General features: G+C 40.6%; 2 protein-coding genes across 4 annotated transcripts in view; one reads left to right on the top strand and one right to left on the bottom strand.

The window, feature by feature from the left end:
- The window catches only part of LOC118430523 (serine/threonine-protein kinase mTOR-like), a 127,877-nt gene extending 104,163 nt beyond the window's left edge, over positions 1-23,714 (bottom strand). Inside the window, exons 1-24 of one of the 3 annotated variants that reach the window (XM_035841436.1) lie at positions 23,559-23,714; positions 22,306-22,561; positions 21,555-21,790; positions 20,982-21,182; positions 20,303-20,437; positions 19,590-19,871; positions 19,049-19,161; positions 18,438-18,617; positions 17,986-18,114; positions 17,327-17,490; positions 16,955-17,038; positions 16,223-16,341; positions 15,557-15,580; positions 14,600-14,696; positions 13,855-14,060; positions 13,163-13,285; positions 12,537-12,713; positions 12,040-12,174; positions 11,235-11,367; positions 10,495-10,742; positions 9,902-10,075; positions 2,933-3,013; positions 2,385-2,497; positions 1,765-2,020 (exon numbers count right to left, since the gene is read on the bottom strand). In XM_035841436.1, coding sequence (XP_035697329.1) covers positions 1,765-2,020; positions 2,385-2,497; positions 2,933-3,013; positions 9,902-10,075; positions 10,495-10,742; positions 11,235-11,367; positions 12,040-12,174; positions 12,537-12,713; positions 13,163-13,285; positions 13,855-14,060; positions 14,600-14,696; positions 15,557-15,580; positions 16,223-16,341; positions 16,955-17,038; positions 17,327-17,490; positions 17,986-18,114; positions 18,438-18,617; positions 19,049-19,161; positions 19,590-19,871; positions 20,303-20,437; positions 20,982-21,182; positions 21,555-21,790; positions 22,306-22,516 — 3,621 coding nt within the window. In that variant the 5' untranslated portion in view covers positions 22,517-22,561; positions 23,559-23,714. Of the gene's footprint in view, positions 1-1,764; positions 2,021-2,384; positions 2,498-2,932; positions 3,014-9,901; positions 10,076-10,494; positions 10,743-11,234; positions 11,368-12,039; positions 12,175-12,536; positions 12,714-13,162; positions 13,286-13,854; positions 14,061-14,599; positions 14,697-15,556; positions 15,581-16,222; positions 16,342-16,954; positions 17,039-17,326; positions 17,491-17,985; positions 18,115-18,437; positions 18,618-19,048; positions 19,162-19,589; positions 19,872-20,302; positions 20,438-20,981; positions 21,183-21,554; positions 21,791-22,305; positions 22,562-23,304; positions 23,511-23,558 lie in introns of those variants that run through there. The other 2 variants (XM_035841437.1, XM_035841438.1) reach the window with 2 other exon arrangements.
- Positions 23,715-23,988: 274 nt separating this feature from the next.
- Positions 23,989-25,875, top strand: LOC118430527 (ubiA prenyltransferase domain-containing protein 1-like). The gene has a single exon (XM_035841451.1). It carries the CDS (start codon positions 24,106-24,108, stop codon positions 25,108-25,110), a length of 1,005 nt encoding a protein of 334 aa, XP_035697344.1. The 5' UTR covers positions 23,989-24,105; the 3' UTR covers positions 25,111-25,875.
- Positions 25,876-26,003: the final 128 nt, after the last annotated feature.

The following is a 26,003-nucleotide window of genomic DNA, read 5'->3' as shown; positions in this document are numbered from 1 at the left end:
CAACAGGATGATATTTTGGCTGAGGTATGCCAAACCTGACAGACAGCAAATACAATATGAAGGTAAGATTGTATCTTAGCAAAGAAACAGCCTTTTGTAGATACAGAAGAGGGGAGTACATGTAATGTCATCCTTGTAGAGCTTTTAAGTTTTCAAAGCAAGGATGGGCAAGGCCAGTTTACTGGAAGTACCCAACATAAGACTCATCTTCCCGGCTCAAGTACCAATCGCTTCGTACATGTATGTATGATTTCAAAATACTGGTCGTAGCCTGCATCCACTTCAAAGAACAGTACAGCATTGAGTCAGACATATCCCCAGGTTCAGTTCACATGATCTAGAGGTAACAAATTCAACTACAACTGATCCAAAGGTAAGAAATTCAACAACAAAAAAGACAAAAATCATCTTTTGAAATCTGCACATCATCATCATCTTATTATGCTGTTTGCTTGAACCTATTGTAACACTCACTCACTCACTATCGATTGTTTGATTATTGTAACACGAAATAAGTAGAATATTTTTGATGATCAAACCTTATGATGTTTGGGTAGATCAAACATCTTGGCACAACCCATGCAACTTTAGTTTAGTTACACACCAACATTATCAGAGCAGAATTGTCTAGACCATGAGATTCATGGTGTCTAGAGTCAGATATGTCAAAGAACTTTGACTGGAAAGAAACATGATTATACGACATGCCATCAGTACTTAATATCTGCAAATACCATGTCCATATACATATGAGTATCAATAAGAAATAAATTCCTTTTTAACAGCTCCATTGATATCTAACAGAAGCACCTTGAAGGCCTGGACGAGCTTGAGTTGTAAGTTAGATAGGTTCAAACGATAACTGTCAGCTTATAGGACTTACCTGTCACCATATTGACTTGATTTTTTTCAGTCCCTTGCCAAGTGACTTGCAAGTTCAAGGATGACTCAACCTGAACAGTTTACAACATAACACCACTGCCAAGCTAGTAAATACATTCACTTAATGCTTGGCCGCCAGTCAGCCCACAACATCCAATGGTGCAACAGTCCTGACACGACTAAGCCTATTAAGTCTAGTCATGTATGAGTGCCAAGAGTCTCAAAAATTGATTAACCCCAAGTCCAAGTGTAACATGTGTGGGCAAATCTAGCACTGAAATGTCTGGGGTCTTCCAAAGGTTTTAAGGATATATTTTAAAAAATTCTCTACTCTCTTGAATATGATGATGAGTTTCAAGATTGCTGTCTTAACTGTTCTTTCAGAGTATATAAGCTATAATATTTCAGCAAGCAAATCAGCAATGTCTTTTTCCTGTGTGCTTCTTCAAAAACCTCAGTACGAATTTCTTAAAACGCTATCACAAGGGTAAACATGACTTTTATAGTGACTGTCTCAATCTGCCATCAAGCCAGAAAACTGGAGCACAATCTATCAATTATCAAATTAACTCGTTCATGTCCAACACATGAATCAGACCCTGGTGACACTGATGGCACATGACCTTGATGATGAAGTGTCACAGACCTTGATGATCTTAGAGGACATTGTAATTTTGGGGTGATTCAGGGTTCACAACGAGTACTGACCTTGACATTAGAACACATGCTTGAAGATGACCTTGATGATTTGGAATGGCACCAACCTCTAGGATTCTAGAGGACATTGTAACCTTGGGATGGCTCATGGTTCACCAGGAGTACTGACCTTGACATTTGAGAACATGTGTGAACATGACCTTGATGATGTAGGATGTTACTGACCTTGATGATCCTGCAGCTGAGGATGTCGTACTTCTGGTGGGAGATGCGGTGCCGCATCAGCACCTTGTGCACCATGGGAATGAAGATCTGGTACTTCTTGCCCAGCTGCATCACCAGGGAAGACAGAGTATTCATGGCAACAGGGCGGAGCTCCGACACCACGTCCAGGATGCGCACCAGGGGGTGGATGATCCGAGAGGCAAAGTCGGTCAGGTCCAGGTTATCGGTCAGGCGGTCAATGGTCTCCAGGGCAGCTCTGGAGGAAGAATTGTAAATATGGATTAAAACTTGATGGCAAACTTTAACAGACTTTATTTTTTTTTACTCTCTCATATGGATTATAAACAATATGTGAATAACAATGTAAATGTAAGAGATATTCTTTTCAGCTTGAAATCATTTACAAAAGCACAAGTTTGGTACAACTAGAATTTTGACATTCATCATCATCATCATCCTCATTTGACATTTGACTTAAGCCATTTTGGCATTGGCTTACATCAATGTAAGAATGTCAAACAAAAAATCAAGCAACAGCATGAGAAGACAAACAAGGTGATTTTAAGTTCCAAATGAAACAGTGGTGGATGTATTCATGATTAAAAAGAAAACATTCCCACCTTCTGACAGAGATGGGAATGTCCGGTGAGTCAAACAGCTTGACGACAGGTGGCAGCAGCAGGTGCAGGTAGTCATCCAGGTTGGCTCCAAACATCTGCATGGCATTTAACAGCTGCAAGGAACGGGCATGAAATCATCATAATCAATTGGTTTAATATCTGGCTTAGACTGCTTAGTAACAGTTCAAATATTTCATCATGATTCAGGGAAAACAGAAAAAACAGGTCTTTTCACCATTGAATGGAGTACTAGTGATTTGTTCTAAGCATCAACTTCAGTAAACATTCTTTGCTTCCCCATCCAAAGCTGATAGAAGCCTGGTGTGTTCAATGCCATGAAGTAAACTGTCATCCTTTACATCTGCCTTTATCTGCAAACTTAATACACTGGTCCTTTTGCAAGTAAAAGTTTAGATGAATGATTACTAGTGATTGTAGACATACTGGAATCTATGTTCAGTTTGTGCCATCAGGTCATGTACAGTGCATACAATATGTAAGCTTAGGCTATTCTATACACATGTGCTTTATAGGCAACAAAAGTTTACCTTTACAGTGACTCCTCTTCCAGGGCTGCTGTCGTGCATGAAGACCTTTAGGATCTGAGGGACAATCTGGGGCAGGTACACCTGAAAAGGACATGAAAACATACATGCTTTGTTTAGAACCCACACTGCAGCATCTTCGTACAACAACAGAGCTTTAAGTTTGGGAGTTGATTGATTGACATCCTTCAAAATTAGAAACAGTTGATGAAAGACAAACAGTCTGAATTGATGACTTTGCCCTGGTACTGTTGACCCTAAGTGACCTGGGAACCAGCCCAGTAATAAATCTACATGTCCTATACTTGCTGAGATGGTCACTGGTGATATAGGACCCATAATGGTCAACAAGCTTGTACTCAAATGTGGGGCATCAAACAAATATGATAGGGTCCATAATTGTATGTATCCCATTTTCTACCATCTTGCAAACCTGGAATAAGACAACTGAAAGGTACAATGTACATGAAAAAGTATGCCAGAGGGACTGTAGAAATCTGATGACTAAATGTCATAAATCAAGAAGTACTGCCACGTCCACCAACAAACAAATCAAACATGGTAACAAACAGGCAGTCACAGACTGAGGTGACTATTAAAAAAAATTAAACTACCTTTGTTCAATTCCAGAACAGACGATACAATCTAGTATGACATCAGTTAGAAAACTGTTAAATCATCCAGTTCATTGACAGTGCACGAATTAAACATTAGGTAACAGATTAATTCTGAGAATCTGAAATTTACAGCAATTACAGACATGACAGAACTGACAGTCTGTACATTTACCCCAGGCCTGAGCATATGTAACTGGTCATGCTCATTATTCAAACGAATCAAAGCTACAAGAACTTTGACTTACCAATCAAAACTTGACCCACAAGAATGTTCATTGGTAGTGTCGACCATTGTGTTAGCCAGAACTTCACGTAAAGATCCATTTTTAGACTGAAAACTGAAGTTTGAAGACCGACACAAAAGAACCCTGCATACACAATAATTCTTTCCCTCCCCTCTCATCTGTTGACTTCCACTTTTAATGAAATTTCTGTATTGAATTAGCGGCACGGACTGTTGAATTATGCTACTTCTCTCATCAGCCGTCCATGAAAGGCTCCTCTAAGCCCTACAGCATTTCCTTTGGTCTGATAAGTGTGTCTGGCCTTCAAGTAGGACACAAAGCTTTCCATGTGTTTTTTATACACATGTACATGTACATGCGGTAGGTCAGGTTCATTATTAAGATTTCATGGACATCTCTTCTGCAATTCCTTGACATTAAAAATAAGTTGTTTTCAAGCCTAAGATAATGTTAGGAGGCATTCACACTGTGCAAAAATCCAACTCCGTACAAAGTACAGATGTACCATATTGGCGTTCTTTGGTTTAGTTAAAATTTGTGGAAAAGAAGCTGTTTTCCACTTTGACCAATCATAGTGCATCCTGGTTATCTAACTGACAAAAATTACTTCTTTGACCGCCAACTTTACGTAAGACAAAAAATGTCAATACGGAACTCAAGCAGACTTGATTATACACAAAGGTATGAACGGGGTCTTCTTCTTCAACATTTTTGAGCTTTGAATCTTGTTTTTAACCCTAATACTTTGGACTAGCAATAAACAAACCTTTCTTTAGAGTCCACATATTAAAACAAATACCTATTTGAAAAGACCTTGATAACCTACATAAAAAATACAGAACGTGACCTACTGTAAAATCTAGTGGAGAAATATGTGGCCTCCCACTTAGAGAAAACATGTAACCTTCTTAGAGAAGGAAACAACTTTTCTTTGACAATATTTTGTAATCCCTGCCCTAATGACTACATAGTGTATCCACAGATAAAAGGCTTACCGTTATCTAGTATACAAAATATCCATTCGTTCCATTTGAACTACTTTCCCTTTTGGCAAGGTGAATTCATCAGTGTGCATACATGAACTATTAAGCTGTTACTCAGGAAGCAACTGCATCCATATGCTTTTCAGTGATAGTTCATACTACAGTTACAGTTACGATAATAACTATCTTTAAAGTTGTAAGTAAACAGGTAGCACTTAAGGAAACCTTTTTTCAAATACTTCATTCAGAGCACACAATCTATTGCAACATGTTTGAAAGAAATGATAATCAAATGTTTAAAAAAAATTAGAAATGCAGCCATTTGAGTTATTGAATTCTACCTAAAACTCATGCTGTTAGGAAAAATGGTGTTCACTTCCATATGTTTCTACAGGAATTCAAAATTATATCTAATCAGAAGTTAAATCGAAAATTGACATCTGCTGTTTTTTCAACATATCAGCATTTAAAAACAGACATCACAGTGTATAACTTGCTCATTCTATAATACATGAATGCAAATACCCAATGAACATTAACAAAATGATGCTAAATTCATTATACATACCCAATTGTGGAGGACCAGGAATTCGCGGACAAAGTCTCCATCCTTGCACCATGTTTAGTCTCTATCTTGTCTATTTGCCATACCAACCCTTCTTGAGAGCAGGTCCATGTCAATACAACACCAAGAGCAGTACAACTTGGTGTGACTTCTCTCAATAACACAATTGGCTAATGAACATTCAGTCTGTTCTTCTGGCTTCAATTTTCCAAAACCCTTTTCAATGTTAAATGTATCAAATTCCCCTAAGTAGCCTTCAACACAAACCTAGATCCCTCAAAGCATTTCCGCTGCCCTCCAAGTTCAAGATAGACGCTAATAGGTGAACAGGTGTTGGGAAAACGTGCCATTTCAGAGTATAACTTTCCTTGTAAATATGCCTCCACTTTAAGTAATCAGATATATTTTCACAGCCAGAACAGTATTTTTTATCAAAGGAGCAGGAATGTACAATTTACCTCCAATAACTTTCAAATGAAAACACTCTTTCAGCATTACTCATCCTTCTTTCATTTTTCCTTCCCTCCATTCCCATCCTTGCTATCTCTCTCTCTCTTTTGTACCTTCATCATAACCGCTATTATAGAGATATGATAATCCTAGTAGCAGTCAAAATTCTCTTTTTGAAAATCTCAGTCACCTTCCCCAACTTCCCTCTACTATCAGTGACAAAACATGTTGCCCTTGACTGCCAGGACAAGCAGTCATGCATGCACACACAGACCTCCAGTGTTTATTCCACTTCACACTTCAAGGACAAAGTCAGGGCAACAGCAAAGCCTGCCAAGGTCACAACTAGCATCATAGAAACCTGCATGGGTTTTTATACATACTATGTAGTTAGTACATCTTAAGCTTGCCTGAAGTTTACAAATTCAGGGCTTGAAATGCCACCTGCATATGCAGAATAATGGTTATTATTTAGTGCAGGTAAAATTGGAGCTGTATTTCTGGTGTCTACCTGCACCTTACCTGTAAATACTTGGTCCATGTACTGGGTTTTATACATAAATGTCCTATGATGTAGGTGTGTATTGATTGTTATTAGCTGCATTGATAAAGTATGAAAGAAAAAATAGCAATGCATGGTTCCTGAACAATTTTAGTTTGATTCATAATTCTTAGGTTCAGAGTGGTGCAGGTAAAATTTGTCTGGAGCAGGTAATTTTCAATGTTACCTTTACCACTGTATGCAGAAACAAGTACTTTAAATGCAGAAATGTTCGCGGTGGATTAATGTTCGCGGTTTTCGCGGGGGCCGCTTCACCGCGAATTTAAAACCGCCGCGAATATTTTTCCAAAACAGTAAGAGACTACAGTGCATGGTGCTACCGCGAAATTAAATCCACCACGAAAAGTCCATTTTCCCCGCTACCGCGAAATTAAATCCCCGCGAATTTAAATGCATTTACAGTATTTCGAGCCCTGAAATTGTTACTGTAACAAGTTTTAAACGATCTTTACCTCAAGGAGGTTATGTTCCATTTGTGGGATGACAAAACTCTAGAAGTTGTGGGTGGATTTTCATGAGCAAAGTCAAGGGCACATCAAAGCCTTCCAATGTCAAAATTATCTTGAAAGAGAGTTGATTAGGGGGGTATTTGAATATTTGGTATTACATAAAGATGACAGCAAATAAAGGGGCCAGTTCAATTATGCTCTCCCTGGCAACTCTTTTGGTACTGCAGTAAAACAGTTTTTCATAAATTTGGGGCCCCTGGCATGCCTGACAGAATACAATTTTTTTTAAAGAAATATTGGGGTTGTGGGTCTCTAGTTTTCTGACACTTTGAAATTCCAGAGTAACTCCATGACAAAAACAACTGCCACATTCCTTGAGACCTATCTTTAATAAGCCATCTTCACTTATTTGTGAACAAAGGCCTTTTTAATTTTAACGTTACAGTTTAGTGCTTTTTCTTAACAAATGGGCAGTGACTCAAGTCAACAACCCCAACCAGTCCTCAGTCTACAATCTACATACATCACTTTCCACCAGGCCTAGTGGCATGGATGGTTTTGATTTTCAGATAACCTCATATGACCTCTGGTGGGATCCAAGTACATAATCTGCTGGATGAGAGCCTATCAGCACACATGTGCAGCACAGAAATATCAACTCAACATCTGTGATCAATCTGACTGCTTTCAAAGTGTACATTTTTAAGTCAACTATCTATAGTAGTTGGGTTTCCGAATCGAAAACGTAGTTCCTACTAAGGTTAGCAATTTGGAAAACATACTACACAACAGTTACTGTATACTGAGCATCATGGGTCCATTAATATCACTGTTAGGGACCGTACGATATTTATTGGGGGGGGAGGGCTGGTGCATTGGAAGTCTGATCAAAAAATGTTTTGATGGCCCTCCCCCCCATCTCAAAAAAATTTAACGTGACCCTCCCCCTCCACCTCAAAAAAATCAACATGGCCCTCCCCCCCGACAGGCAAAATCAAACGGGTAGAAAAACAACCGATGAAATAATCTTAATCGACGTCAGGGCACAAGGGCGCCAGTGTTCTTGCCACACCTGGATTTTTTCACAGCGTCGGGGCAGGGGTCCGGGGGCATGCTCCCCCGGGAAAATTTGGATTTTCAAACCCTCTAAAACAGAATTTCCTGCAATTTGAGAGGAAAATTATGCCCTCGAGATTGGATGCCGGTTGCCTAATTTTTACTCCCGTTTTTCAGTAATCGACGTCTGCCCTCTCCCCCCAAAATACGTTATAACTTACAATAAGCTCGGGGAATCAGCAGTCCGTGATCTGGCCCGGGTATTATTTGTCCAGTCATGTCTATATGAAAATTTTGGGTTTTTGATGCTTCCAAACAGGGCTCTAGCCAGTGAGCTCGTCAGCCCATGGAAAAATCCTGCCAATTTTTTTCCGGCATTGAATAAAAAATGTCTACCTCGTGCGATCGATGTTGCGCCCTCCCGCATCAAATCAGTTTTTCCAGAGGATAGAATGACGGCGCCATCACACCTTGTGTTTTTTTCTACTTTCTTTTTTCTATTTTGCCCGATGATTTTACTCAAATTTATCATTTATCGAATCGGTCGGGTTTTACACGGCCGCGCCGTCATTTTCCAGGAGCGTGCGTTTGTTTCGTGCGACCTCAGGTAACCCCGTTTTTGGTGTGAAATCTTTGGCTCACCGCTGGATTTCTTTTGACATAGAGTAGAGTAGACCAAGAACGTTATACATTATACGAAGGAGGGTGATCTGCTGCGTCTTTGGCAGTGATCAGTGAAGGAGTAGCCCGAAAAGACGTCCCAACGTGCGTGCGATCGACAGTCCGTATGGGGAGGGGGGGCGTGCCGCGCCATGTTCTGTCGATCGACACTTGACAACAATATTGCGGCCCCTTTTCTGCCGCAAATTTTGTCCTTTTGAAACAAAAGAAATGTTGTAAATAAAAAATAAAGTGTATAGTTTTGGATTCTTCACATATTTACCGCGCACCGCTTTTGTAACTTAAATATTTGGGGAAACTCAGCCGAGCCGAGTGCATCTTTCCAGAAAAAAATAAGTCCGTAGACGGAATTATGTATGCCTGGCGGGAACGCTGGTCCAGGGCAGCGCCACTTTGGGGGACCTAGGGGGGCGAAGCCCCCCGGAAGCTCTTGCATTTTAGGCTATTCAGAAGGCTTATTTTATCAGTTTTAGGGCCATGTCAAGATATCAAAACAAACTTTGAATTGTATAAACAATTCTTTCAAAAAAATTAACATGGCCCTCCCCCCTATCGCAAAAAAAATTAACATGGCCCTCCCCCCACCTAAAAAAAAATTAACATGGCCCTCCCCCCCTAATGCACCAGCCCTCCCCCCCTGATAAATATCGTACAGTCCCTTATCAATATCACAATTGATGGTAAAATAGCAGTGCCCCCTAACATGATTCAGGAAAATGGCAGGAAGTGGCAAGATAGCTTTAAATGATAAATCTCTTCATCAGTCGAACATCATTTCCATGTAACCAATTAGTAGCGACAATGTAACGTTCCTTTAACATCTTCTGAGTTGAAACATCATTAAAAATGTGGGGCAAAGTTAGGTGTACCATTTTTCAAAGAAACTCTCATAACACAGTTGTGGTATAACATTCAGCCAAGGATATAATGTCCTTGATTCCGCCAAGTTAAAAAAAAGCTTTTTCAAATGGTATGACATTTCAAGTCTCACTTTCAAGTCTCTTCCAAAAGTAGGACTGTGCCCAAGATATAGAACTTTCAAATTGATTGTTCGTATTGCATACCTGCATTAACTGCCTCGTGGCGTAACACACCAAGTTTTAACTAAACAGTAGATAGCTGCATATTGGGGCAGATTTTTAATGCTAGCTCACCTTTATCCGTGGGGTCACCTATATCCATTGTATTGAGAACAAGGTGCTTAGGATTATCAATTCTGAAGGTGGTTTCAAAGTGCAATTTTTTTTAAACATCTCTTAACATCCCTAAATACGTATTTTTAAAAACAACTGATATTGGATACCTCGCGTATTAAGGTGAACTAACGTAACAAGCTTTCTGCAAAATTAACGACTATCAGTTACCTTGAACTCCCCTCCAAGAGCCACGACAATCTGCTCCACCAGCAGGATGATGGTGTTCTGCATGGGGCTGTTGGGGGTCCAGTACTCCTTGATGATGGTGAAGATGTCGTCCAGGTAGTTCCTGATGTGCTGCTTGATGATGGAGATCAGCATCCCCATCTGCTGGAATAGGAACTGCACAGGAGAGACACCTATCAGAAGTCTGTGGCACTGCAGACACTTCTTTCTCAATGCAGATTCACTGATTGACTAATGTATAACAGGTGTCAGCTAGCAAATTTGACATAGGGCTTGATTTTGCATGTGCATGATTACACTCTCACTTTCTTACGAATTCAAGTCATTATAGATCAACACCAGCTGAGGAATCTTAGCATGGTCACATTTTTGGGCAATTTGGCAATTTTGTTCTAGCTTTCTGAAATTTTTCTTTTTAGGCAAAAATTAAAAATTTTAATATACTTATCAGTATGTATCATATGCTGTACTATACAAGATAAAAAGCCCTTCCCAACTCAACAATTCAAACCTAATAGCCTTTAAAATCAAGGAATTTTTAAACATGCATTGTACTACTCCCACCACATACCCACCTCTCTGACATTGGCATCACATGTCTTGATCACATTGAGATATGTTGGCATGATCTGAGGAACAAACTGCACACACTTCATCCCCAGGCTCTTAAAGATGAAGGTGATGGCCTGGACCACCATGGTGTGGTGGTTGGAGAGGGACGGGTCCCTCAGGATCCGCATCAGGGTTGCTATGGCAACGGCTGGGTAGAACTCCTCCAGGGGACAGCCTCCCATGTTCACAAGCATCTCCGCAGCTGACTCTCCTGGGAGGGGAGTTACAAATAGTCTGTTAGATTTTACATTGTCACAATGAGGAGATCATGATCTGGAAGGCCAATCACAATTAGCAATGATAGCATGGCACTTGGCAGTTGGACCAATAGCATATTTATTACTTTATTTGGCATTTTCATGTTGCAACAGAGCTGGGTGGGCTATGGAATCAGTGACATATTCATCTCACATTTATACATCTATCCTGAACTTCCTTAGAAATTATTAGTTGTGTAGTAGCCTGCTATAGAAAGCCATTTACTAGAAGTTCATCAACATTTGACAGATACACACTACATTTATTTTGCAACCTGATGAACAGTTGTTTCTCACCAAGATTAACATGTAGTAATCTAATGATAATAAAATTAGGTGCTGGTTGTTCCTATATGGTTTGTTAACTTAAGATTCTTTTAACAAGCTATATGCATATGAAATTGGTATGAGTTTTATGTATATGAAATGAGACTTCTTGAGTATACCTGATTCTGGGCTGGACTTGGTGTCAGACAGGCTGACCACTGCACCAGAGTCACTGGATCTGTCAATCACGCCTGTGTTGACCTTGTGAATATAGGGGTCAAGGGCACCCAGTAGACCCAGTACCCTCACAGCCTGTAGATGGGAGCAACATTAGGGCAAACTGTGAGTAAAATGGAGATCCTACATGGTCTAGAAATAGAAGAAAAGTATTCATTCAGCTAACCTGGATGCCAAACTGTTTCCAGGTGCTACACAGTTCTAAGTCAAGGGATCCTAAGGGTCTAAAAGTAACGGTAGTTCACAATTGTCCGTGGGGTAACCTATACCTGTTGCTTTTAAAGATGGGATATTAAGTCCACGGACGATGGTTTCAAACTCAATATCTTAGAATATTGCAATTAGAAACCACAGTCCGTCAACTTGATTTCCCAAAATACCCTAAATTTTTAAGACAACGATAAAGGTTACACCGTGGATAAAGGTGAACAAGCATTACATGTTGTATTGTTAGGATCTAGAAATGGGAAAAAAGTGTTCTTAAAGCTAACCTGGTTGCCAGACTGTTTCCAGGTACTACAGAGGCCATTCTCAGGGTCTAAGTCAGGAGTTTGTAGTAATATTTTCCTTCGGGGCCTGTTGGCCCTAGAGCCAATAAGATGAATGGAAACAGTCTGGCACCCAGGCTAACTTTAAGAATGATGAATTAACTAGACCCCCCCCCCCCCTTTCTGCAGCAAGTTTGCAAATATCCCCTTAAGTCCTACACTAGGCTATGATACCCTAAACTCCCACTGTTGTACCGACCTCTCTCCTGATGCCTGGAGCCTGTTCAGTCTTGAGGAAGTTGAGCAGTACCTCCAGCAGTGACGGGTACTTTGTGTAGGGTTCTACCACATACCCGGTACACTCCACCAGCTGGCCCAGGGTCCACAGGGCCACCTGTAAAAATACATCATTTACAAGGGTCTTAAGATTTCAGAGCAGAACATTGCTTTTGAAATAAAATGATATCTATATGTATGCTGAGTTTGATAGAACCAGCTCCAAGCAAATGCAGCATGGGAACATTCAAAGTACAATTGTGCACAGTTATTAATGTTTACATATACATGTAACAAGTTGGGCTTCTATGTACATGTAGTTGCTTGTGACAAGCAATGGAAAGAGTCAATTACACACAATACAACGAGAGAAAATCAAAATTCATCGACAATTATACAAGATGTAAGACTCATCCAGGAGTATTATAGGTTTTACAGAAAAAAAGAAGAATTCTGACTGTACATTTAATAAAACCCTACCTCTCTCTTTGCGAGGGATGAGGAGTCCTGTAGCATGTCCAGTATGATGGGACAGAGCTCATCCACCCATTTCTTCATCTCCAGCCCCCCCACCTGCGCCAGCTCCCCGATGGTGGACAGGACACTGATGATCACCCCTGGGTTAGGGTCAGGGTCCTTCAGCTTGGGTACCAGGGACTACCAGGGAAAGGAACAGAGACAAGATTATTTACTGCAGTCAAACTATGGCTACAGGCAAGAGTTGCATCAGGTACAGATGTATATTTGGACAATTTTCATTCCAGTAGCTTGTAAAAAATATTTTACCATGTAATTGGCACAGAAAGAAAGCAAACCGGAAATTCCATTACAGTATGGTAGAAAGCCATCAAGGGCCCATATGCTAACCATTTCTTCCTTTTGCCAACCCCTACCAACACACCAAATGTCATCAAGATCCATTAATGACTTCTTGAGTTATGTTGTTCACAAATATACATCCACAGATACACTGACACACCTGAAAATACAACTGGGAAGGTAACAACTTATAGCCTTTTACAATCTCTGACTTCATCTTAAAAAGAAATATCTTTTTTTCTACAGCAGCACTTCTGACCAAGGTTACAATATTTTACGAAGCAGACCTTGAGGATGGGTTCCATATAAGGCCTGATGAGTCGTGGGGCGTTAGCCACCAGATGTCCCAGCATCCTCGCTGACTGCTCCTTGTTTCTGCCCACACCACTGTGCTCCAGTTCAGTCAGAATCTGTAAAACAACATGGTTTGAAAGATAATGCCATATGACTCATAACACCTTCAATCTGATCCCTAAAGTCAATTTGTTTGTCGACAGGTTTTTAAAAAACATTTTTTAAGAGTAACAAGCACCAAAGCAATCATAGAACTTCTTGCATCATAATTCACTTAAAATCAAGCCATATACAAAATATGTATGGTAAAAAAATAATAAAAGGTGTTTTTGAATATAAACTAGTAAACATGGATGGAAAATTTCAAACACACAAAAGCTTGCTATCTCTATACTTTCCCTATGATGTGTCAGTACACAGTTTACTACTTAGCCAGGCTGATAATGCTAGTTCACCTTTATCCGCAGGATAACCTATATCCGTTATAAAAACAGGGTATTCAAGGATATTAAGTCGAAAGAATCTGCAATATTTTGAAAATATCTTGAGAATATTGTAAATTGAAACCACAGTTTGTCAACTTCATTATCCCCAAATACACTGTTTTTGAAAATTACGGATTTAGGCTACCCTGCGGATAAAGGTGAACCGGCGTTACACCTGACATCACACCCTAGCACAGTACCTGAATAAGAGTCTTCCTGAGTGAAGGCATGACAAAGGCAGGGTTGAGGCTACTGAGGCGGCCGATGGTGCAGATGGCCAGCTCACGGATCTCAAACACCTCATCGTTCAGAGCCACAAACAGGGCGCTCAGGTTCTCCGCCTGCGCCAGATGTCCGTCAAACCTCTCATCCAGCGAGGCCAGCACACAGTAGCGGATATCAGGGTCTGGAGAAATGTAATCATTACTGTAGGACTTTGCAGGGATTTACTTGCGCAGTAGCAGGGAAATGGTTTAAAGTTTGCAGAAGAGTCATACACTGTAGTCACATACTATAATGGGAACATGTTGGCACTTGTTTTAAGTTTGTGGTAAAGTGACCACCACAAAAACCACGAAATATAAAATTACTGCAAACTTTTCCGCATTTACAGTAGTAACCAGTCTGTTTCAAATATCAAAGAGAAAACACACTCAATTGTGATGTTCTATGCTCATCTTGGTGTTATGCGCTAAAGTTTCCCTTTCAGTAGTAAAATCCATTCCATATCTTTGTTTCTTTGTTTGCTTCTCAAAAAGGATGTCTGACATAAGCATTGTCAGGGTTAAGAAAGATAATCAATTTACCCTGTTTCAACAGTATGAAGGTATAGCTGAGGATAATTTGTTGTGATTAATGATCTTGTTCTCTCAACAACAATGATAACAAAGCTACCATTTTACACCAGATACACAGTGGACACATTGGTGTGTGCTGTGCCCCTACCTGTGTCTGTGATGGCCACCACTAGCAGCTTACTGAGGACATCAGCCACCACCTGGGTCTGTGTGTAGCTGGGATGGCCATGGTGGTTACCCAGCAACTGTTGTCAAACAAAACAGTTATTAAGAAAAGAAATGCAAAAATCAATACTGTTATAGCCCTGTTATACTGGGTACTGCAAAGTGTCTGTATCTGCTCAGAAATAGAACAACTACAAGGGGATAACTATGGTACATGCTGTTGTCTATTTGATGAAAACTCCATCTCTAACTGACACTATTTTGCTGTGGAGAAACTGTTACAAGACATTTCTTGCATAATGTGATGCTTTGACAAGGGGGAAGCAAAACTCAATACAGGTATTGAAGTCAGATTTTGAGGTATAATATTTCATATACACAAAGAATTGCACCAAGACAGCTACAAAGGATACTTTAAGATTTAACTTCTTCAAAAAATCAAACACATTTTCCCAGATCACCACTATGTAGCTAAGTAGTCTACTACAAGAAGAGTTCAAAGCACCATATACAAAATTTAAAGAAAGAAGAAAACCATGCAAACACTGATTAGTTCAAAATGCAGATGTGGAGCTTATGAACACAAGCAGTCTTCACAACAACACAGCAAAGCACAAAAGTACGCTGGAAGTTAGACAAATACTTTGTTAGTTGTACTATAGGCCACTCCATTTCTAATACTTCAGGGAAGGGTAGGTTATACAGTTTTCTTTGTCCACTGCATCATAACTACAATAAAAGTTTATTAATTCTTCTTTTCCAGTTCTCCTTTTTTTGAAAAGCTACCGTCACCCTTAACTTCTTTAAACTGAGGATACATCCCACTTTGATATGGTATAGATTACTGGAATGATGAAGACCCTCCCATCCCAATAATGAAATAGCCCATAAATTGCCAACAGATAGAGCAGCCTTGCACAAACACACACATGGGACTTACTATGGAAAGGAAGTCTGGGTCAAACTAAAAAGAAAATTTCAAGTCACTTGATGGTATGACACATTGGAAAAGGGTAAAAGATAAATGATAAACAAGAATAGAAGAGTATTTGAAAAGAAGAAATGAATAAAAATGAAATGAAACAAAGCAAATGAAAACAAAAAAAAACAAATGAATCAAAACACAGCAACCATACTGATATATTATCATATGAGGCATCACACATGTTTAAATAAAAGCCTGTAACAACCATTCACACACATAATCAATAGTAAACTGTAGACATAGTAGACAACAATCTTGGTAAGCCTACGTAGAGCTGAATCAGTGATATGAGTGCTATACATCTTAAAAATTGTAAATGGGAGATTACAAAAGTCATCTATCTTGTATACACATGTACAATACAAATTTTATGCACAAATACTGTAATTCACTTTGTCTTCTCGGTACCAAACTTTCATGGTCTGAGAAAATTTAACTTGTTGAACTAAATGTCCACGGTGGCAGCAGGTGCGCGTAAAAAAGTCAGCGATTCATTTGTCATCGGTAAAGATAAGTTCATGTTACAGTCTTTGCTATGAAAACCGTGAACGTAAAAGTACATTGAAGAAATCAGGAATTACAGTACACACGCATCCTTAAGATAAGCTGATGCGCCCTTACATGTATGGAAGGAGACAGCAGGTGAGAACAGGTGCGGGCTGCCTCCATCCGGATCTCCTTGTGCTCGCTGGCCAGGAAGTGGTCGGCACAGTGTCGCACAAACACTGTCAGGGAGTGGCCTGAGGGGGACGGAAACAGGTTTTGTTACATATGTACATATAACTTCCCTGTTAAGGAGATATTCACTAAAGGCATTAGATCAAATACTTGTTGCAAACACCACTGGGGACCAGACTGCAATGAAGAAAAAGCACTAGACTGCTGATCAGCATACAGAATAAGAAAAACAGAACTATTTAGTATTCAAGGAAAGGTAACAGAATCAGCATCAAAGTTAGGAACAGGTGAGCCAATCAGCACCAAGGGAAGGTACCAGTGAGCTATGCAGCACCAAGGAAAGGTACCAGAGAGCCAATCAGCACCAAGGAAAGGTACCAGAGAGCCAATCAGCACCAAGGAAAGGTACCAGAGGGCCAATCAGCATCAAGGAAAGGTACCAGAAAGCCAATCAGCACCAAGGAAAGGTTCCATAGAGACTTTCAGCACCAAGGTACTGAAGTACCAATCAGCACCAAGGACAGGAGCTGGAAGTCCATTCAAGACCAAGGAAAGGTATCAGACAGCCAATCATCTCCACAAAGGGGGCCATTAATACAAGAAAACGCCATCAAAATGAAGTGCCACCAAAAGAAAGTACCATCAACATCAATAAAAAGACATGTCATCACTTACCTTCAAAGTCAAAGCTACCCAGAGTTCTCAGTGCCAGAACAGTGTTTGTCACATCATTGGCATCCTGGATGTTTGAGAAGGAAGCTAGAAAAAAGGAAGAATACATGGATTATTACAATCATTGGTATGACAACACAATCCATCACAAGAAGTAAAGCCTGTCAATCAAAAGCATTCCACAAAGAAACACACTTATCCAGTCACATGACCCGAGAGGGAGTGACCCTTCAGAGCTGAACAAACCATGGTGGATGCCTGGTCAAAGCTCCTCATCACAAGCATTTTCTGTCTGGAGTACCACTTTAATTTTTTCATATTCCTATACATTCTACAAAGAGATCGAGATGGAGAAAGGGAGGAAATGAGACCTACCAGATGGAGTGAGGGAAGGAGTGAACTTCTGTGGCATGCCAGGATGACGGAGAGGCTTGTGCATGAGGACAAGAGACAGCATCTTCAGCAGCCCGTCCTGGATGTCCTTCTTCAGCTGTGGGATCTGATGGGCTAGGTCGTGCAGGGCTGCAGTCAGCGCAGGGCTGGGGAGGGACAACACATGATGGCATCAAGTAAACTCATGCAACTGTCAGTGTAAAGCTAAGCTGAGACCTGTGGGATCTGATGGGCCAGGTCATGCAGGGCTGCAGTCAGCGCAGGGCAGGGCTCATGCAACTATCAGGGTAAAGCTAATATGAGAGCTGTAGACATGGCCAGGGGTGGGACAACAACAATTGATAACATCTAGTACACCCATGCAACTGTCAGTGCACAGCTAATATGAAGTCTTTGGTAACGGTTGGGGGGGGGGGGTATGTGGTGGGTAGGCTTTGGGGGTGGTGTCATCAACAACAACATTAAATGACATCACTTGCACTTCTTGTTTTTGTTTTTTCTAATGATGGAAAGAACTCCATCGCTCTGGCAATGATCCCATGCTAATTTTTCTAACAAACTAACAGGAGGGGTGTGGGCATTCATATGGTTGAATTTCTGTAAAATGATCATGTATGTCCAACAAGGCTCTTAGACATTACCTTAGGCCAACAGCCAACATGGGTTCCAACAGTTCTTTCACCTCCTTGGCGATGCAGGGTCCTACAGCACGGGCCAGCATACTCACACAGGTGAACACAGAGGGGTCCACCACAAAGTTCTTGTGCCTCCTGCAACAAAATGAGAGAAGGGATCAAACAAAAAGTTCTTGTGTCTCCTGCAACAAACAAGAGAGGAATTTAAACTCTACAAAAGCTTCCTAAGACCTGTAGTAATCTACAAGTTATATGATACACATCTATAAACAACTTGTTTAAGTTTAAAAAGAAGACTGCTATACAAATGCGTCAGAGATTATTGCAGCAGTACAATGAAATACAATAATAAAGCAAGTATTGGATACTACTAAGTAATACCAGTAAGTCAAATTCACGAAACAGTGTGAATCTTAAATATACATGTAGCAGAATTCTTGTTCTATGGTAAACCCTACTTGTGTGGTGTCTCCTTCGACGGCAGTGATATCCTAACCACATCCAGGATCCGGTTCAGGTAGGCGATGACTTCCTGTCGTACGGCCACGGCCAGCAGGCCGACTGCCTGGAAAGCTGTCGAGCGTTCCCGTTCTTTCTTCAGGCACCCCAGTAGGTAGCTCATGGTGTCTGTCAGGTACCTATTGGTGGTGAAAAATGGTTCTTCAATGAAAAGGTGGTGGTCCAATTGTGGACAAGATAACAGGCAATATCTATAAAGGATATTCCAAATAGTAATTACTGAAGCAACTGGGTAAGATTTTGGAAATGGTCAGACGTATCAGGCAGAATCCACTATCTTTCATAAAAAAAGTGTCACTGTCTCCTTTGATGGCAGTGATAGTCGATACAGTGTCACTGACGAAAGGTAGTGGATCTGCCTGAAAAGTTTGACCGTTTCCAAAATCATATCTGGTTGCTTGAGTAATTGATATTTGGCGTATCTTATTACCTGGATGTCTAACCTTTGACGTATCTATAAAGGATAGTTAAAAAGTACTGGCAACAGCCATATTTGATGTGACTTAAGCACAGCTATAATTCAACTTGTGAAAAGACAGGTGCAGCTTACGACTGGACAAATCTCTGTGGCTGGAAGGCAGCCAGGCGGGGCAGCAGCTGGAGCAACACCTGCTGCAGCAGCACATTCCTGCTGGTCCTATACTTCAGCACCTGCTGACACACCTGGGAGGGGGGGAGAACAGGTGGACACTTTATCTCTGACTGTGTGCAATATGGTAGAACACAAACACTGACAGTTTTTTGTGTGTATACAAATGTCACTGTTCTGTTATAACTCTATCTCCTTTAAATTTTTTTGTAAAAGAGGAAAACAAGAAGTTAAAACAATTAGTATGGGTAACTGCCAAATCTATGTACATCATAGAAACCACACTACTATTGCCAATATCTTGTCTGCAAGATCGACACATTGCATTGTCATCTTCCATTGGCCTTGGCCTGGCTACAGTACTGGCATGGAAAAATATAATGATGATGATCTCCCATAGTTACTTCCAATTGAAGATTTAAAAGTAACTAAACCTCTGTCAGAACATCTGAAACATCCTGATCAAAAATACAAAGTCCACCTATAATCTGACCAGTCTTACCAGCTCAAACTTGCTCTCCATGAGTTCCCTGCAGTACCTACTCTCCACATTGACAGGCTTCCCCTGCACCTGCGCCCCCCTCATCCCCATCCCCAGGGAGGACAGCATTGACCGCTGCCCCTGGAAGGTGGCCACGGTGGTGTGGGAGTTGCTGTGTTGGCTGCTGTGGCTGGTCAGGCTCTTGGAGGACTTGAATCCGAGGAAGGAGAACTCCTTGATGGGTTTCTGTTGATCATGCTGGACCTGCTGCTGACTGATCTCCTCCATTTCCTGTCGTAGGCGCTGAACAGAGGGGAGAAGCAACATGTTAACATCTCCAGTATCTAAGGAGATCAACTGCATACGTAACCGTGCAGTGGCTCTGTGGTGTCAACTTCATCCACAGCTCACATATCCACCTTGAAGTTCTAAAAAAGAAAAACTAAAAAACAACAACAGCAATCAAGATACTCATCCGTCAAACCTTTTATTTCCAAAAATGCTTTTTGATAAACACTGACAATTCAGGGCTATTCTATTTTTGAACATTAAAAGTGGCAAGGAGGAACAATTTTTTTCAGAAAGACCTTCCACATATTCAGCTTTAAAAACAATCCATATCATTCCAAACATCAGTTTTCACACGGAGTATCCCTGAATGATTTCAAAACATGTACAAAATCTCAAATTTATCTAAGCTTAAACTATTACATAAACTGGACAGTTTAACCTACCTCTCCCTCCATGCTGCTGTTCCTGATGAGTTCATTAATGATCAGCAGTGACCCGTGAACACGGTCATCTTTGTTCACTCCTCGCTCCTTCCCAGCAGAGTCATCAAAGCCCTTCTCTGCTTCCTCATAGGTTTGCTGAAACAAGACAACATGCTGTCAGCTTTTTCCCTAAAACATACAACACCAACAAAATATTTGCTCCTGGGTACCATGAAATCACTCTATCTTTCTCAAACCATCTCTCTCCATCCTTGGTGAGGAAGCAGTTTAGTGTAACGTTGTAAGTAGTAGTAATAGTAGTAGTAGTAGCAATCAGTATTTGATTATACCGCTGCTTGGGCCCCTGACACAGAGGTGGGCGATAGTCAGCTAGTTTTCACACCACAATTTAAAGTGGCTCTGTCCAGCTGGTTCACACAGGCAAGGCCACATACACTGATATCGCTCTTGCCCACTTCCTCACAGATTCCCTTGGTATACCACCTCTGTTGCCTAATAACTGCAATTTCTCAATATTTACTTCAACAGAGCTGTAAAAAATTTTCATTCTTATCTTAGATTTGTACCGTGATATGGGCCCTTGAGCCTGAGCAAAACAATAAGCTTTAAACTACTTTGCATTACATACTGCTTCAGTCAAAAAGACTACCTATGCTCCCTATACTCCAGTTAAACTTACCCTATACCACTGTGGTTTCTGCATCTCTTTAGTCTCCCTCTGTGAAGTGAGTACCAGACAGGCACGCAGTGCTGCCACTGCACCCTCGCGAATGGCCTGTTTAGGGTCTCGTACAGCATTGAAGATGTTATCAAAGAAAGGCTGCACTTGTTGAAAGAAGAACGTGGGGGCGCTCACAGCAAGCTCTCTGAGAACCAAAACCTGAAACAACATGGCATAAATCATCAGTTGAAGCTGTATCAGAACCAAGAGACTTTTCTTGTGTCCTATGTACAAAATTTCTCAAACAATAAAAAATAACTTTACTAGGTGAAATAAGCTCATAACAAACCCAAAATGTCTTAAAGTTGGAATTTGTAAACCACATGTTTCATCAGTTTCAAACTTTTTTTCTATATTATACTTAAGTTTTTCTCTACTACAAAAGTACAAGGATTGTGTGATCATAGTCTTTTTGTTTTTAGGTTTCAGTTTTGTAGCTACTCATGTGTGCCTTTATCTTGTATGTGTGCCATGATTTTTGTTCTGTAAAATTATGTTTTTCATTATCAATAAAGTGTTGACTGTACATACTGCAGCATGTCTTCTGCCTTCATGTCGATCTCCCTGTAACCACTCGATGGCTCTCTTCACTTCAAACTCCACGTACTCCGCCGTGAAGGTCCCTCCGGCCAGTGCCAGCCGACCCACAGCCTGCGAGGCCATTTCCATGACAACGGGGTCATTGGAGGGCAGGAGGTTCCGCAGGTAGTTGGCAAACCGGCTGATGCGTGTCGAGCTACTGCCACCATCTACACCAATCAGGCTCACTGCATAATAAAAAGAGAAATATCTTGATATCAAAACTCCACTCCCTACTTTGTGAGTAATGCAAGCAAATAATTGCTGCAAAATGCAAATGGTTTAATAGTATGATGAACAAACATCAAATTTTAAACAAATAAAAGCAGGTGCTACATATCCGTTCACTAGTAAACAGCATCAACAGAGTTCACACTGACAGACTACACTTTTAGTCTCATTGGTGACTGATTAATCTATAAATATAGCAACACTGAATCAGTTGCATACTAGTACTTTCAACAGACATTTTTGACCATTGATTTGCGTTTTATGTTGTATGATGATTGTTTATGTTGATTGTCACAGGGCTCCCTTGGAAATCAGTCTGCTAGACTGAAGGGACCACCCTAGAAGATCAATAAATAAATAAATTGATTACCAACATTTCATGTATTTTTCCATGTATTCTTTGTACCCTCAAAACTTGTCTACTTAATAAGCACCATGACATAAGGAATTGTATTGTGTATAGTCCACGCACCGATGGCAAGAATGCCCCCCTTCTTCTCATTAGCATCAGAACTTGACACCATCTCAAAGATGTCGTGGTTCAGTTCGTCCATGAAGGCGGTGTTCTCCTCCGCTGACATCTCCCGTAGCTCCGTGGTGACGTAGTGCTGCATGTCCTTCGCAGCCTTCGTCCGAGACTCTTCATTGCGGCTCTTCAGGCCGGCGACAAACTGTGACAGCATGGCTGATATCTCTTAAACTCTTCAGGTCAGCTCATTCAGTATTGACTGGAAAAATCACATTTGCGTTGTTATGAAAAATAACACACAGCAAAACTCACTGGCTTTTAACTTACTAAATAGTAAGTCATTCGCCCTAACACTGGCTACTTATCAATAGCATCTAAATCACAATTAATTCTTGACAGGAAGACTAGTAGGCTAGATTATCATCTCATACACATTGAAGCATCGCTGTCAAAGGAATATACTACTAGTAACTTAAATACAGAACTACTGAAACCATGAAGTCTACCAGTGATCTGCCTTCCACAACTAACCAACTTGATATGTCTCTAGCCTTCTATGATTTGAAATCGTCTTTCTGAAACAAAAGATCTTGAAATCTGACAAAAGCATGTAAACAAGGAACACCAGTGGTAATGTAAACAAATGTACATCCTACAGAGATAAGAATCTACAGCCAGTCTGAAACTAATTACCCATTGTTTACAAAAAAGACGTACACAGTTGCAATGGCTACGCGTTGAATAATTGCAACAAAAGTCTGGGTCAATCTCAGTATAAGCCATCCCTCGTGATCATTCAGTTTAGAAGAAGGTAAAACAATATCGACCACTATTAGTGACCCGGAAGCTATATCAGTAGCTGCATGCTGCACCGTTACATATATAATTTAGTCGTATCGGTACCTAAAAATATATGAAGGTGCACAGATTATGACCTGGACTTGTAACATATTTGATACTTCGTACACTAAATGATGTACATCAAACCGAAAACAAACATACGTGTATGCACGTGGTGATAACTCTGCTTCACCTAGTGCAACAAACAAGCTGTTGATTTTATCGACAAACGCATCAGAGGTACTGCCCCCCTCCCCATAAACAGTATTGCACCGGAAGATCTACAGCATGCGCCTTAACGACAAGCATTGAATAAGTTTGCACGTAAGAAAAACAAAACCGATGCATCAAAATACATCGTTATTGTATGGCAATCATGAGACAATACACAGATCACACATCGGAAAGGTTCGCACCTGATCGGCAATCACTTCAGAAAAGCCCCCTCCATTATTGGACGTGACCACTACAAGACGGGGATTACATAACGGTACAAATATTAAATATTCGCATCTTGGCTACAAACTTTCAACTTATGGCAAGATTGATATTTTTGTTATGTTATACCATCAACTTTTTTGAGATGTAAATCAATTCTATTCATAAACTGTCTGCTATTATTCTGGTTTGAAAAACATCCCCGTAGATAAGTCGTCCATTCCGATTTTTGAGAGTCACATGATTTAGACGAGATAAAGCCATCTAAGATATATAAAACCCCGTATACGTCTTTAGCGAAGACAAATGTATCAACTGTTTTGTTGCTTTCCACATCTGTAGTAACAAATGCTTGGTTTATCAGTTACTTATTTATTTACAAGAGTAATAACATTTTAGTCTCGCGAGAAATCAGGTCAACATCGCGAGATTTGCATTCATGACTCACACACATGTAACCGGTCCGTGCTGTTGGAAGGTCTCTCGGACATTTACATCATTTTCCTGCCCTGATTCTCCAACGAGATGTCTGTAACCATACCAACAGATCAAGAGAACCCAGAAGAAGTCATCAAGCAACCTAACGGGACCGCTGAAGTGGAGGTCGGGACACCAAACGGATTGAAACCCCAGAAAAAGTCGGTTTTCTCCAAGTACATCCTCGCCCTTCGTCCGTGGTCGTTCAGTGCCAGTCTGACCCCTGTGCTGTTAGGCAGCGCCTTGGCGTACAGAACAACGGGAACCATCGATCCTTTGCTGGTTCTGATCGCATGTTTAGCCGTTATATCCGTACATGCAGCTGGCAATCTCGTCAACACGTACTATGACTTCATGAAGGGGATAGATACCAAGAAAAGTGACGACAGAACGTTGGTGGACCACATACTGGAGCCAAACTCTGTAGTTGGGTTGGGAGCAACACTGTACTGTATAGGATGTGGATGTTTTGTGTTACTGGTACAGTTATCACCACTAAGTATGGAACACCTGGCTCTCCTGTATTTTGGAGGACTATCAGGGTCTTTCCTGTACACAGGAGGAATGGGACTGAAGTATGTGGCACTAGGGGATGTCGTCATCCTGATTACATTTGGTCCGTTGGCTGTCATGTTTGCATATTCTGTACACGTAGGAAAGCTTACGTTATCACCGCTTCTCTATGCCATTCCGCTGGCTCTCAACACGGAAGCGATCCTGCACAGCAACAATGCGAGGGACATGGACACAGACAACAAGGCCAAAGTCGTGACTCTCGCCATCCTTCTAGGTCAAACGGGGTCATACGCGCTTTACACGCTACTCCTGTTCACTCCGTACATCCTCTTCGCAATTTTGGCGACAAACTTTTCAAAATGGCTGTTCCTTCCTCTCATCACCCTCCCACTGGCCTTCAGCCTGGAACGGGACTTCAGGGAACATCGGATGACCAAATTACCTCAGAAGACAGCAAAACTGAACTTACCTCTGGGTCTGTTGTATTTGTTAGGCTGTTTGATGGCACAGCCAGGTCAGCTGCCTGGGTTGAGCTGATAATGACATCATTAGGCTGATGAAGTACTAGTAGTATATCAGTGATATACTCAGTATTACAGGGAGGAAATACATACGTACAATCACATATTTAAATTCTAAGTTGTGTCCTGTTGTATTATGTACATGTACTTGTTTGCTGCTATTTAATCTTGTCTCAAAATATGTGTACACCTTCTACAAAATGCTAACAGTATCTGAAGAATGATAAAATGTTTTATTGTCAGTAGATATTCAGGTCTTGCTAACTCAAGCTGTGAGGTATCTGTGAGGTTTGTTACCATTTATCATTTGTAGCTGTCATATTGTTGCATTCACGTGGTCTTACTGTAAGACTTAAGAAATAAGGAGCTGGCTTCAGTATGTCTGTTAATATCAATCTTTAACAGTCATGAAAAAAGCAAATATAGAATAGGTTCAAATTTACCATGTACTAGTAGTTATGTTACAGTATGTATTGATGTTTGAGTCTATGTATTTGGATTTAGGTATTTTCTGAGGGGAAGCATTGAGTAAATTAATGTGGATGTATTATTTTGATGCAGTCTTTGTAGTTTAATGGTACTAGGTGATGATACCTATCTATATGTTGCCAATATGAAGAGCTCCCAATGTGTTGAACATTGCTTAATCATTAATGTGAAATCTTCATTTTCTGAAGGTTTGCCGCTGTTCAAAGAGTCTGAGGCTCTTAGAAGTTTTATGAACTGGCTGACAAAAATAAAGAAATCTGCAGTCAACTAGTGACCATGATTGCAATAGATTTCACATGTCATGTCCTTTTTTTTCCAGACGTACAATTTATAAGTCTGTAGAAACTGAAAAGTTTACTTATAACAACAGTACGTTTGCATAGTAATATCCATTATTTGATTATACTGCTGCATGGATCC

The sequence above is a fragment of the Branchiostoma floridae genome, chromosome 14, assembly GCF_000003815.2.
Source record: "Branchiostoma floridae strain S238N-H82 chromosome 14, Bfl_VNyyK, whole genome shotgun sequence".
Classification (NCBI taxonomy): domain Eukaryota; kingdom Metazoa; phylum Chordata; class Leptocardii; order Amphioxiformes; family Branchiostomatidae; genus Branchiostoma; species Branchiostoma floridae.
This window is presented reverse-complemented; position numbering and strand designations above follow the sequence as displayed.

What these genes read in the sequence shown, in the direction of transcription:
- LOC118430527 (XM_035841451.1), top strand. Translation starts at nt 24,106, where the DNA reads ATGTCTGTAACCATACCAACAGATCAAGAGAACCCAGAAGAAGTCATC.